This window comes from Antennarius striatus, chromosome 12, assembly GCF_040054535.1.
Source record: "Antennarius striatus isolate MH-2024 chromosome 12, ASM4005453v1, whole genome shotgun sequence".
Classification (NCBI taxonomy): Eukaryota; Metazoa; Chordata; class Actinopteri; order Lophiiformes; family Antennariidae; genus Antennarius; species Antennarius striatus.
Window position 1 is genome coordinate 1,237,248 of NC_090787.1, and position 15,379 is coordinate 1,252,626.

General features: G+C 40.7%; 1 protein-coding gene across 1 annotated transcript in view; it reads right to left on the reverse strand.

The window, feature by feature from the left end:
* col5a2a (collagen, type V, alpha 2a) overlaps positions 1–5,146 on the reverse strand; it is a 32,269-nt gene extending 27,123 nt beyond the window's left edge. The window contains exon 1 of the mRNA XM_068328897.1: positions 4,894–5,146. Within this exon, the coding sequence (XP_068184998.1) occupies positions 4,894–4,984 (91 nt within the window). The 5' untranslated portion in view covers positions 4,985–5,146. The remainder of the gene's footprint in view (positions 1–4,893) is intronic.
* Between the last annotated feature and the right edge of the window lie 10,233 nt (positions 5,147–15,379).

Consider the following 15,379-nt stretch of genomic DNA (forward strand, 5'->3'; position numbering starts at 1 on the left):
ATCTGTCCTGACATCTGAAACAAGATGGTGGTGATATTTATTTGGTTGTTTTAGATTACAGCCTTAATATTTGACTATGGCTACAGCAGACTATGTAGAGTACTTCTCTGTTTTAATAGAGGTACACAGTTGATGTGTTTTCAAATATTCTCATTGTCTTGTGTATAAGACAATGAGCCTTCCAGTTGTGGTTCATCATCATCAGAAGTAAGTAATAAACCAGGTGTCAAAGCCAAGAGACGTAAAAAACTTGTTCAGTGCCCCGACACTGGTCTTGTGAGACTTGTCACGTATCGAACAAGTCTTTACAGTGGACAAGAACCTCAGTAACTCTACTTTTAACTTGAATCATACGCAGGACACTGAAATATCATCAAGAAAAAAATAACGTTTACCCCATCTGACAGGCTCTAGTGGTGTCATTCAAACTGCTTCAGCTTCGCTACAGGAAGACCATCTGGATGTCAAACGGACCTCAAGGCCTTCACCACATTTATATGAGGCGTTTGGCCATAAGGCCAATCAGCTGTCCAACATGTTCTTAACAGCCTAAACATGATTTAGGCCACATTGTTACCCCGTGTCACCCACCAACACCAATGTAGCTCTGCTTGTTTACGCTCTACACTTGTAATATACACAGCCCAGCTACAACGTAGAATTTAGGTTGAGCCACAACCTTCAATTATGGCCGACCTTCGCCATTCTGTGGCATTTAAGCAAGTGCATGGGAAAAAAGAAAAGCTACATCACAAAAGACATAGGTGATCCTTAGAACTACATGGCCGAAATTATGTAATTTATATTAAGACAGTAGTGTTTGTTTGTGTTACTTTTTGCCAAATAGATCTGGTTAAGGTGAAAATTCACTTAACAACTACTTCAATTTTGCTGGACTACCACTGGACCCAATGGACTCTGTTTATGAGGAACAAAAATCCAATCTGGCAGAGAAAATGTCACAGAATTGGAAGATTAGGCAATTACAACCATCTTTGTAACAGCCACCAGGGGAGAGACTGAGAGCATGTTCTGAGAAAGTATTACATTACACCAAGACCTGCCAACCTACTGAGGATACGCTCCAAAGGGCAAACGTCCCCCAGATCTCCTGGAAAAAAAACTGAAAACAGCTGAACTAACAGTCAGACAGACAGTCTGAGCTGAGGCGCTGCCACTGCCAAACGCAAAGGTGTTAACATTAAAAAGGTGTTTTTGTTAGGTATATAAATATGTGTTTTATTTCCTGACGGCAACCAAGTGTTCTGAATAATTAAGGAGGTACTCCTGAAGCAACTCTTTGTTGTCCCCAAGAGTCAGTTTAAGAAGAAACAATGGGTTAAAAATATTTATAGGTGGATCCACAAAAGTCTAGCATTTCCCACAATGCAAAGGTGACATCATCTCCTTTCTCCCAATGGGCGAAGGTTTTTGTTGAAGAATGGGCTACTTTACTCAAACTCTCTGCAGACCCATTCTTACTGCCTTTTTTTATGAGGGTTCTTAAGATGAAATAAACGCCCATTCAGGCAAATGTGTAGTTTGTGAAATTTGGCATTTAAGCATTTCATACTTGACCTGAGTGCTGATGAACGAAGAAAGGCTTTAACAGAACCTTTTTATTTTGAATTGATCTTCACTGATCTTCACAAAAGACATGGATGCAAATCAATAACGGCATATTGCGTGGATTGACTGAGCTCCTGATGAATGAGTCACATGGGCAGCAGCCCCGCCCACTCAGTGTTTACATTTTGGCCCTGTGTTCTCCATGTGGACCAGCTGAGAGGATCACAGGGCAGATTGGTGGGTAAGTGCCAATCAAGGACGGGGGGGGGGGGCTAATCGCATGGTTCAGAGGAAATAGCCAGTTTAACTTGAACCTGCAGAGATGGTAAAGGTGCAGCGGAGCTGAGGCAGGACGTCCAGTCATCAAGTCCACTAAAACAAGTCTTGATACATTGTGTTCCACATTAGCTGTTTAAGGTCCTCCCATTTCTGCTATCTCTAACTCTCTAAATACTGCCAGAGCAACTCCTAACATCTGGAAGTCATCCCCCCACCCCAAGCCTCCATTTGCTGACTGCAATCAGTCAGTTTATTACTAGTTCCCATGGAGAAGTCCTTACAGGCATGAGCTGAATTAAAAATCTCTCAGCGACATCATCCGTGCCACCAAGACTTCACGATACTCAGGTTCTCCGACAGACGCTTCGTATCAGACCACTGATAAAGTGCCCACGACAAAGAAAATATGTAATATAGAGGTTCCGACCCCCTTAAAGTTTGGAAGAAAAGAGGCGTGTAATCAAGTCATAGCTCAAAAATGTAGCATGTGTTTCTAATCAGAGCCGTCTGTGGACCTGGTTGGATTCACATGTTTGGACGTTCCAGCTCTGGAAGAAAACAGCCCATTTGTTGCGATGTGAGTGATGTGGCAACAACAACTGGAACCAATTTAGAAGTCAGAGTGACCTCATGTAGGTCTCTTCATTTAAAACAGTGAGATTTCTGCATTTTGTTTTGTTTTTTTCTCTCTCAGAGAGACAGGAAAAAAGTAGTTATTGGACTGTGATGACAAAGAAAAACCTGAGAGAGATGGAGCTCAGCTAAATAACCAAATCCACTGGCTTCACAAAGCCGGAGCTTTCAGGCTCTTTGATGTGAGGAGATAAGTGGCAGGTTTGAAGATGTTTTACAGCTCAGTCAGTGTCTGGGAGGAGTCCTGTTCAAACTCTACTCACATGCTGAGGCAGGGCTCTATCTCAGGTTAATGCTGTTGGCACATACTACATATTATATGAACACCTTTGCTCCTTCCAGTGCAGGTTTTGCATGAGTCACAGGCAATATTTTCCTCCCAGTAATCTATCTTGGCGTCACTTTATTCACCTCGAGCTTAAACTCAGCTCCTTCCTCTAAGGGGCCAACTCATGTTCTTTTGCGAGCTAACTTTCGCCACATGTGCAGACATATGACTTCCATCTAGAGCTCGCAAAACTGCACTGGCTAAAAATTTTGACATTTGTTTTAAATATGTTTTCAGTCTTCAAAGCGGCAGACTTGGTTTTTGCAAAGTTCACCAATCCAACCTCGGCAACCGCATTGTGGACCTCTGCTGTCTTGATTTTTTTGGGGTTTTTTTAGTCACATGATTTAACTGTTTTCAGAGAGATCGAGTCTGCATGCAATTACCCAGTTTGATCAACATCAAGCCGCATTCAATTTGAAGTTGCAATTTTCCACATAAAACCCCATTTAAATAGAGAAACACTTGTAACCATGCAACAACCACTGCTACTAAATGTTCAGAGCACTGGCAGCAATTGGTTACCATCCTCTTTACTGGGCTAACAAATAGTTCTGAAGGTGGAAAACTACCTTCCACATAATACTAACTGGTTATCCTGTGAGACAAATCCACAGCCCCCCTCTCTCATGCATAGTGGTGGTGAACCACATTTTCCCTGAGTCCACAAAAAAATCATGAACTTTCCACTGTTTTCATTTGGTAGAATTGCAATCACCTCGCCCGCAGCTATTCCATGGAAAGCAGCCTGAGAGATCGGCGTTGGTTCTTGCGAACACATAAAAAGATTGTTCATTTGCCAAAGATGAAGCTTCTCAACGTGCAAAAAAACGTTTTTAAATGCGAAGCTTTTTTGTCTAGTTGTCAAAACAGCAGAAAGATATCGAGATTGACAAACTTACAATACATGGAAAAATATCCTTAACCCTTTTTGTATTATTTCACTGACAATAAATGTAGCTTCACTGGTGCCACTTTTATTAGTGTTACCTTATTTCCTTGCAACTTGACACATTTCTTTGCCTCATACTGCATTAGGCCACAAGAGGGCGCTCTATCTGGTGACAATTACACAGTGGCCTGTGTTCAGTCCTCTTTTGCAGTAAATTCAACACATTTTTTTTGATGATATAGTTAAAGACACATAATTATTCAGAAGGGATGACAGCTATAAGAATTACTTGCTAAACCAGACATTCAGTCAAGCTCCAATCAAATTAACTTTCCAGCAGTCAGTGTGACATCATTTGTGGACACGCATCCCAGTCCCCGTGACAACACAAGAGATCAAACACTCCATCTGAGAAAAAAAAAAAAGGTGGTGTTTGGGGCACTGTAAGTAAAACAAGAACTGCTCAGGTGTTCCAGCTCTTGCTGTTTCCAGCTGAAGACATCATCGAGCCCCGTGGTTCACCGAATGACTCAAATAATCCAACAGCATCTTCTCATGTCTCCTCACATCTGCTCTGAATTAACACACAACCAAGAGTTCCAGCAGAGGCTCATGAGTGCTGCAGCTCAAAGTCATTTTGCAGATGTACAATGTAGTCTGCTGGAGGAAAAAAAAAAGTGCTTGTGGTAACACTTGATGAATGTTCCAATATGGCTGAGCAGACCAGCATTAAAAGGTGGTTTACCTTCCTCTGCACATTCCCAGTGCCTGAGGGTGACATCACTTACGATCACTGACAGATGTCCAGAGGACCGTTTCCTGACTTACAGGGCTCGGCTGTCAAGTACATAAAATCAAAACTGTCTGTTCTAAATGTTGTTAAAGCTACACAAAGTACTTTATTTACCTTAGTTATCCCCTCTAGATTTCTAAGTTACATTTTCTTACTTGCAGCTATTAAATAGAAAAGGCTACAGAACAATGAAGTAATCATGTCCAATCAGGAGCCACACTTCTGTAACATCTGCTGAATCCACATGCAAAAAAAAAAAGTGAGAACATAGACAACTGAACCCAAATGTTTGCACAAGAACACGTAAAAAAAGAGTCCACTCAGAGGGGCAACCATCAGCCACCTTCACACGATACATCCACCAGCAATTAGGTGTTAAAATAAACAGGCTTCACTTACTGCTGGGTGCGTCCTGACATGTCACAATCAAAATCTGAAACACGGAGACGACCAGACAAAGGAAAATCCTTGAATGCACGAAGATCATCATGTCTAGAAGAAAGACATGAGCCTTTCTTGTGCAAAAAGCAAATGGGAAAAAAGGATGAAAAGGAAAAAAAAATGCTCAGGTTATCACTGCACCACCATGAATTCAAGAGTACCCCTCCTTGTAAGCAGCAAGAAGACCCAGCCCAGACTGCCGGAGTGCTTTTTTTGTGTAGTTACAGCTTTAAATGAGAAGAATGCTGGCCAGCCTAATTTTCCTCCCCCTTTTGTCAGCCCTCTCTCCCATAACCATCCTCTCACAGGCTGGGAGAACTACACCCATGTTCACAAGTTCTCATTCTTTCCAGCGATGTGTGTGTCGTCTATCTGTACATTAGATTGCAATGATCTCTACTCCGACTCACTGTAGGAGATACCTGGGAACAGATAAGAAAAGACTAGACTTGTCTGAGGGGGTTTCTTGATTTTCTTCATCAGTGGTTGCTAAGCAAGATCATAAAACTACTGTTTTATTGCTGTCTCTGGGGCAGCAAACAGGACACACAGTAAGCTGGGAATCACTTTTTTTTACTGGCCAGTTAAAAGTAAGAATAGCATTTATAACGCCATTGTTTGGAGAAATCGGAGCACAAATACATTTGTTTAAGTTTGTTGACTTACAAAATGAGTGCCAATATGGAAAGTGTAGAAAGAGAGATAAAGAGCTATCTGAATGATGTTTGTCAGTCACTGTGGGTGGGATTGGCTGTAGGTGGCTGTGATAGGGGATCCAGGGTGTAAAAATAAAAAAAGAGATAAATCTGAGGTCAACACCTCTTGACTTCCACGAGAAGAACATGAGATCCTCCCACAGCTGTAACACCAGATTAGAAAGCAGTTTATTTTTTTACATAGCTGAGAGCAATATTAGCTTAAATTATGTTTTATTTGAACGCCTGTGCTTGCACAATAGCAGATAGTATTACAACACGAGAGACAGCTGAGTATATGATACAGAACGCGTCAATAACAGTGAGATTATAATTCACTGTAACACGCAGTCTAGCAAGCTGTCCAGAAACATCATTAAATATGTATAAGGTTAACAAAGCTTTTCAATATATTAAAAGATCATTCCAATGTGTTTCAGCCAGGCTCTGCACACACAGCTCACTCTGGGCTGCATGACAGGAAACAGCTGTGTGCCCCGTTCACAAAGTGCTAAAAGCATCAGGTGATTGGCTTCCATCAGACACCGTGTGTGTGTGTGTGTGTGTGTGTGTGTGTGTGTGTGTGTGTGTGTGTGTGTGTGTGTGTGTGTGTGTGTGTGTGTGTGTGTGTGTGTGTGTGTGTGTGTGTGTGTGTGTGTGTGAGAGAGAGAGAGAGAGAGAGAGAGAGAGCTAATGAGAAAGACAGCTGTTTTGTTTGTGGACCTGACCACAGACCAGATCGGCCAATTCAGAGTCAACAAAACTCACAGGAAGCAGAATTCACATCTGAAGGTTTCATCACTAACAGGACTTTGCCAAAGGCAGCTCTGGATGTTCTGTGAAATATTATTGTTTTCTATCCCATGCCAGTCTGTCTACAAGTGTGTATAACTTACACCACTGCTCGAGGAGCTTACCTTCTTCAGACTGCTGTACTTGTTTCAGCTGCAAGCTAATTAACAAAGTCATAGACGATCAGAACACCATCTGATTGGAGTGGTAAACACGAGGTTAGAATTCAAAGTGTTGTAAAAAGTGTTTTGAGAATGAAACTTATCACATATTTAATCTACCTATAAATTAACTTTCTGACTAATTAATTTGAAGAGGTCTATTTTTGATTATTGGATTTAGAACCAGCTAACTCCAACTGTTTAGAAAGAAGGTTTGGAATATCATATTTCAACCAATGACATTCTAATCACATTCTCCATTGTGATCAATGCAGAACAATAGAATGTTAATAAGTGAAATCAGCCTGTTCTACAGTAGTAGGACTTTAGAATCACTCAAATGTTGTTCTTAACACAATGCTTTGCACGTGTACATTTCCCTGGTAAACGATCCTCATCTAACAGGCATCAGTCTGCAGCTTCTGGTTTCCTTTCACCTAAAGGTACAGTTATAATTATTATGCTGTCATCAAGAGCAATTTAAAAATCAGATTCAGAATCAGATTTCATGGGTTTTGGCTAGGATGGGTAATAATTTTATCCGGTTCTGCTTCCTGCCTTCATACTTCAAAAAAGATTTTTACCATCTGGGTCTGTAAAACGAGACTCTGCTGTCCTTTGTGTGGCATGAGTGAAATGGCATGGGTCACATGTGGGACAGGGTATCAGGTACGAATTCTAAACATCACTGTAGCCTCAAGGAAACCAGGGCTTAGGATCGGTGTGTTGAACGTTACATAATGATTTGCCACTAGGCCAACAGCCTCACTCATCTGACAATTGTGCAAGTAATTTTATACTTAAATGCACTAGTAACACTATAAAGTAAAAAAATAAATAAATGAGGAGTTAACAGACTTAACATAGTTCTCACAGAAGTTTGCTGTAAGGAAAGCCATCGACCTGTGCATGAAATGGAATTCCTTACTCTTTCTATCAATCTTGTTGACTTCCACAGACCGTCTGACAGTTGTGACCGTTATACCCAATGGCACGTCTCGTACTCATATGGTGTTGCATATGACAATGTTCTCAAGACTTACAGAAGTCTGTCAGAAGCGTTACTAGTAGAGTCTGGTGTACAACAGGGACACATCATTTTCCCATCCTCTTTCTTCTAGTCATGGACCAGATATTTCTGTGGACAACAGCTGACAAACCTAAAGGCATCTGACAGACTACCTTTTCCGAATCTGAAGCGCTGAATTTTGGGATCATATTGATAATGCTGATTTTGTCTTCAGCCCATCTGGAAGTCAGAGCAGTGAGCCTGAGAGGAAAGTTCAGAATTAACTCCAGCATTGTCAGTCTTCGTCTCTTATTGGTTTTTGTTAAAAAGCTTTTTCTCCTCAGAAGGGACCAGAACAGAATGTCTAAAACAGCTCTAAGATGGGTTATATCTGGAAAACACGAGCAAAACTGTGTGAGAACAATAATAATAAAGGAGGTAAATCTGACGTGGAGGAACAAACGACACATAGTCAGATAGCGACCCCGATGGGGACAGAACATTGGTGTCTTATGCACCACTGGGCCTTAAAGGACAACGCTAAGCTACAGCGGGACAGCATATGTCTGCAACGTTGTAGAGTTTAAGTTTGAGGATGTGCAACGTTTCAAAACTGCAGTTTAATATATATTTTCATTTCAGACCAGACGTCAGATGAAAGTTTTATTAGAAATTGCTTCTTAATTTATTCTTGGTCTGCTGTGGTCAACTCTGAATATATTTGTTCTTCCTCAGCCACCGTAGTGTTGAACACATATGACTGTTTTGAGGAGGCATGGTTTGGACTGTTCAATGATATCAGAGTCTGCAGCTGGACCCTCCTCCCCTCTGGCCTTGATGTTAGAAACACTTCACTGTGCTGATTACTTTAAAAATTAAGCCTCATCTCTGAAAACATCGGGTTTAGCACTAAAACGCTTCAGATTGTTCTTTTATTGGCTTTTGGACCGAGTTACGTTTTGTTTAGCAACCATTGATTCTTGGCTCACACGGGTCTGATTGTATTGACAGAGAACTTTCCTTTTAATGCAGTCCTTAATGACCTAAACAGAGAATGGAAATAATTAGCTATATGGCCAAGTTGCCAAGGTTATGCCTGCCAAAATATTGCAATAGACAGACCCTTCATCCCTTCACCATTCCTGTCTAGTATCCATCTATTACTAAAAGGTTTTTAAAAGCTGGACTTTCATTTTAGAGAAGAAACCCCTTAGTCTTCATCAGTTTCTTGCAAACTAATCTATTGTGTAACAGGAAGAGTGTTGGAGCAGATGGAATGCACATGGGGCCAATAAATCAATGCCTCTGTGTTTTATATCCATGGTATTTATAGTATATAATGCTGTGTAAAAGTCACACAGGGATCAAATAAATCTCAACATAAGTTACATTTTTCTATTAGTGCATAACACAACTGCACTGTGATAATCATAGAAATGTAACCTTTTATTTATGCAGCACATTTCATGAGCATTTGAATAAATGAAGCTTAAGAGAACTTTTAAAAGACACAAACACTTCCTTGAATGGACAGATGATAATATTGTGATTGCCTGATTTCTTCCAATGCCATTGTTTTTATCCCTTCAGTGCCGCTGCACGTTACAGACACATTCCAAGGGATTCCCAACTGTGATGATAAACCTCAATATCCTTTAGTTGCATGTCATTCCCTATCCTCTCATTTCCTGCCATCTCTCTGCTGTAGGATGTCTGATAAGGGCATGAAAAAACACAAATGACGGTTACATAAGACAATAAAAACCTTTATTCTGAAAGATTCAGATGTACTACTCCAACTACTGGTTCCAGATTTACGATTACCCCATGTAAAGTACAAGAAGAAACTTATTGGCAGACCTAAGGGTGCATTCCAGAGTATAAGCCGTCTGTTCTACAGTTTGCAGCCAAACCATTAACTACTACATATATAACACATCTCATTATTTGATTTCTAGCTGAAAACCTGTTTCCTTGACCCCTAGTGAAAACCTCTGCTGCTTTTGACCAGTTGTAACCAGGATTCTCCAACTAAAGCTTGTCTTTTTCAGCCAAAGTAAACAGAACTAGTTCAAGGAATCTAGGTAAGTAAATCTGAATGATCTTGATAACATTTAAATGTGAGTATTGTATTACTGTTTGTGTTGTACACTCATGCAAATTACCCAGGCCTACAGCCTTGAACAGAAAAAAAATAAAAAATGTTTGACAGAATCCTCCCAAGGGATGTAAGCCATATTGGGAGTTCCTACAGAAGAAGTCTCCCCTGAGCCATCTCTAACTTGAACTTCAGCGATCCTCCCTCCACTCAGAGCTAAGCTCCAGTCTGATTGCCAAAGCTGTGACGACTTTCCCTCCTTCCTAACATGCAGTTTCGCGGTGCTGGCTCATCTGTTAAAGTCATCTCTCCCCACCCCCCCCTTCCAAAACCCAGAAGGAGTTTGAGACCAATGAAATGCAGACAATAGCAGAAAGCGACTTGAAATCTTCACAGTGTAAAAGAACTCCACTTTGTTTTTGCCTCAAATCTTCTCATAATAGTTGATTATGACGTCTTGTTCTCGCCCATCTGTCCTCTTCAATCACTCAGAACTCATTCGGACTGCAGGGCCGTGTTGCTTTTAGCATTACGTACATTTCCTGTTAGCATGAGCGAGGGGAGCTTTGTAACCTAATCCGTGGCAACTCTTCATTGGCCACATATGAACAAGGCTCTCCAAGGAGAAATGAATTGTTTCCTCAGTCTTCATGGCCAGTTCATAGCTGTGTGGGGCAGGGGGTCCTGAGCATGGGAATGCTGGGCAATGAGTGAATCATCACAGTTACTGTGTCTGAAACTAATACTGTACATAATAATGATTTTTTTTAATCTGTGAAAGTCTCCATTTTCTCACTCAGTTGATGATTTTAAGGAATGAGCATCAATAAAGCTGCATCAATACTTTTTGGTATTCTTGAAGTAAACTAATCATATTATAAAGAATATACAACTACTGATTCAAGAAACATTGAAAAAGCAATGGTTGAGGCCTCAACACGCGCTTCAAAAACTCATTTTCACTGCCTCTCTCCCATATTTACTTGCTTTATGACTGTTTAATGATGATGGGTGACTTCAATTAATTAGATGGCTGAATATCTGTCAGTACAAGTCTTGACACGCTTTTTAATTAGAGAAAACAATCAGAATGTGGAAAATGAGTAAAAGATGCCGTGACAGAACAGCCATCAGTTACAGTCCCTGACAAGCCCCTTCAGGGGAATAGCCAACAAACTGGGGAAGGGATTCCTCAGTTGTGTGGAAGGACTCGCATGTCGGAGGATGATATCTTTAAAGCCCAAAATAATTCACCAATGCAACATTTAGAAAATGTTGTCCATAGACAGGTAAATGTCTGGATATTTATAATTTCACGCATTCCATGTCACTGTCATGTATATTCAATTGAATGAGAAAAGAAAGGAGACTTGGGCAGACAAAATTATAACAGATAAATATATTAACTTCCAATGTTTATTTTCAAAGACAGAAATAATATGATCCCACAAAGATCTTTCATATCTGCCAAGACATGGGACTTTATTCTAACAGTGGGACACTATTAAGTGCTCAGCCTCTCAAAAGTAGCAAGAACTGCCAGACAACTGTAGGAACCAGAGCAAACAAGTGGCGAAAAGGTTGGCCGAACGTTCGACCACATGTACGTTTGGTTTTACACGGTTGTAGGGAAATGATTTGCACCTTGTGGAAAATGTGAGGAGATGTGAGGCCACTGAGCATGAGTCATTGGCCAGCTATCTTTGATGGGGGGATGGAAGCCTTGCCTTTGAGCGCTGGACTCAGACTTTTGTTTACTTTCCAGACAGAGGAGCTGAGAGGCACCAGAAGGGATAAATGGTGGAAAGAAACACAATTCAGTCTAACAAGCAATTGTTTCATCCAAAACTCTTAGAATTGATTATCCGATTAATATTTTTGTGATAGGAAATTTGCACATATTATGAAAAGGTGCTGAAATATATTTATATATATTCTTTTGGACTATATGCATGACCTTTGCTAGAATGATTGCACCTACTTCACCAGATAGAGTAGCTTGGACCGAGACATTTTTAATAGGAAAGCAGATGGCTCTCTCATCAAAAGAGACAAATTAATGTAAAATGAAGTATTCTGATGAATCATGAAAAATAACCCATTTTATCCAGAGTGAGATCATGACTAGTCAGAGGATCTTGGGTCTGTGAGGACGTGACAGTCTGGGGAATGATGGCTTCATCCCAAGAACTCATCTAACCACAATGAGATGTGAGAGCTGCTCACTTTTGTCTTTTACCGATGTCTCAGCGCACGAACTTTTAAAACTACCAATCTATAATGTGAGAAATCTCGATCTGCAAATAAAAAACATCCATTTGAACTTCTTGACTCTTGGCAAGATCAAAAAAATGCTTGTACAACCCATTAATTGCTGATTAATGTAAATTAATTGGAGCTGATTGTTGATTTTCTGAGTGTTTCTCCTTTTCCTTGAAGTAAAAAGTTCAAAATAGAAGCATGGACCATTTTTGTGATAGTAGATCTCCATCACCCCCTCTGTTCTATCATTTTAAACACTATCCAAAATATCTTCTCCTGAAAATTAGAAATAAGCAGTTCATATTTTTAGCCAAAGCATTGATCTTCTGATTGATGAGGTCAGTCCACCGCTCATGCTGAAACAACAGCTAGTGGACAGAACGGCCTAAACATTTTGTTTTTGTACTGATCACATCTCTAATTCTCATCTCAAGTAAAAATCCATCCTGCAAAACTACAGCATTCTATTCTGCCTCTGGATGAAGTTACAAATGAGGGATTAGTAAGAACTGATATTGGATTTAGCTGCAAGCATTTAAATACAGTACAGCCTACTATTTAGTGATATGTTTATAATATTACATGATGGTCATGTGAATGAACTATCAGTTATGACACAATAAATAATATTGTCCTGTCAGTTATCAGTGACTGATCACAACTAGCCTACAGGCCTAGTATCTCATATATTAGGTAGCTGCTGGATAGATAATGTGATGATTCCCACCTTCTGTCTTTTAATCCAATATCAACTATTTGGGGAACAATTTGCTGGATGTTTATTATCCCGACCTACAAACTAAAAATTCCCCTTGAGCTTAATATTAAAAGTCAGATCAGAATTTGAAAAGGCTTAAATCTTCCAACGATGAACGAGGAGCCTTTCCCGTGGAGCAGGACAGGACTTGACTGTTTGCGAGTGCTGTGCTTTATATAGGCTCAAAGCTCTTTACGTGTCCTCTGGGCTCAAAGCACTACTGTCAAAGTGATTGGAAATTACCCTGCAACTATAGCTGTATGTCTCTGTGGGGGGGAATTACGGGGTGCTCAGACTTGACGTGGATATGAAGAAATACTTCAGTTCATACTTTGCAACTTAGTGCGGTACAGTGTGTGCAGTTATTAAGGTATTAGCCACGCAGGGTGAGTTCAAGCAACAATCGACGTGGAGGAACCGGTGCTCACATTCCAATGGAGGACTAGTTCGTGTCACTATTCACGTTTGGCCACACTCATAGTTTAAAGTCATTGCTCATCACATTTCATTGTGTCTGACACATAAAGTAATTTTACAATTTTTGCAAGCAATAAACAATTTTTGCAAGCAATAAACTTCACATATTTATCAGGTAATGTTTGTTACTGTGTTGTTTTTACAATCTTAATTCATTTGACTAAAGTTGACGATGGAGTGTTGGTTACAGTAGGAGCTGGAAGGAGCTGGTCCATATTTTCTGTCGCAGTTATGAGCCTCCGGAGATGGTGAGCACGAGTGTGAGCTGAGTGTGAAGTCACTTGAAGGTCAGGGCCGCTTTGTTTGATGAATTCATTGCATGTGTGGTAAGAATCCACTCATTCATTCATTTTCCGACACTTGTTGGGTGCAAAAGTACCGGCTTTGAATCCAATAAGGTAGGTGAACAAAAACCTGACTCCCCCATTATATTAAATGAGGACCCACCCATTTTTAACCCGTGCAGTGGAGGTTTTTTTGTGTGCTCCATTTTGTCTTAGCAGTATGAGCAGTTTGGACCTTTCACTTAAATCCCTAACTCTACTCTGTACAGAGAACTGGTCCAGCGATGACGGTTTGGTGTAATAGCAGAAGAATGCTTCATCCAAGCCCCTTAACCACAAGCTAGAGAGCAATTCTGCACACGGAGGCAGAAAATGTCCAGACTGGTGGAGCTCATGAGGCCTTCTCCTCTTACAGCGCACTGAGGAGGAGGTCATATGATGTATAGATTAACAGGATAATGATTTGAATTCTCTATAGATCCAGAGTCAAATCTTGGACCTTGAGTGGAGTCACAATTTTTTTAAAGTAGAGGTGAAAGTAGCTGTAAGCTGTTTGCTGATGAGAAAATGAAAGTGTGTAATGCAGGGATAATCAGGAGGTAGAAGAAAAATCCATGTGTTCTGGTGATGTCATGGTTTTATTAGACTGTCTTTTCTTTCCACAGTCGAAGTGTGTGTGTGTGTGTGTGTGTGTGTGTGTGTGTGTGTGTGTGTGTGTGTGTGTGTGTGTGTGTGTGTGTGTGTGTGCTTGTGCGTGTGTGTGTCGAGGGGGGGAGCATAATACAGTTCTACAAATGGGTAAACCACCCCCGTGTGTCTGGTGAGTGGGGGTCTCTCTCTCTCTCAGACCAAGACCAAACTGGAATGTACCAGAGTAATTTATCACTCTGAGGTCTGTGAGTCAAGAGGAAAAATGTTTAATTCTAGGGGGGGAAGCCATGGTTTAGGGGGTATGCATGGAGCATTTCACAATGAAACGTTACAAAGACGCTTTTGTGTGACAGAAAACACAGTTAGTTAGGATAGTAACACATCCGATGTGTCTGTTCACTAAAGAAAACTACTGCTCCTCAGCCAGCCAGTAAATCCGTGTTAAACAAAGCATTGTGAGCTCTTCAAAAGAGCAGCAGTGTGAAAGTCAGCTCCTCAGCCTCCCTTGACTCCTGTGACAACACTACCTGCCTTTGCAACATGCCTGTGCAGACACCCCTTAATGTATACGGGCGTCTCAAGGCGCAGAGACTCGCCTCTGCCAGAAAGCTGAGTGATGGCGAGGGAAATGCTAACCCCAGGCAGGTAGAGATACGAATAGCTGATAGGTGAGTAATGACAGCTCTTCACAAGGTTATTTTTTCAACCATGTCAGGCTCCAGTTCATGCAGGTGAGTGTTTTCCTGCCTCGTTCTGTGTGCATGTGTGTGTGTGTGTGTGTGTGTGTGTGTGTGTGTGTGTGTGTGTGTGTGTGTGTGTGTGTGTGTGTGTGTGTGTGTGTGCACATGTTTTTTGTGAGCCTGTGAGGAATGGATTACCAAAAAGTCAGGGAGTGCGTTTCCTCGTCTTGTCCCAACGTGCAGGCAGAAGCTCAGCCAGTGGTTTTATGTTGGATGCTGATAAATTAGATGATAGATCAGCAGCAATGTCAGAGTTCACTCTCAGCTTGAATGTTTTCTCCTGTTTAAATAGTTTCATATCCCACCGCTGTTTCAACAACTGTAATATTATTGCAATCACTTTTTAACTTTTAAAAGTTTTTTTTTTTTTCAGTAAAATTAAATTTCGTTTCTTTTTTTTGTGATGGATGCAACATTCAATTTGTTGTTGTTCCATTCAGTCTCTAATTTAGATGTTTTCACAGAGGAACAGCAGAAACTGTAACAGATCATGTAACGACGTCTTCATGGACTATTAG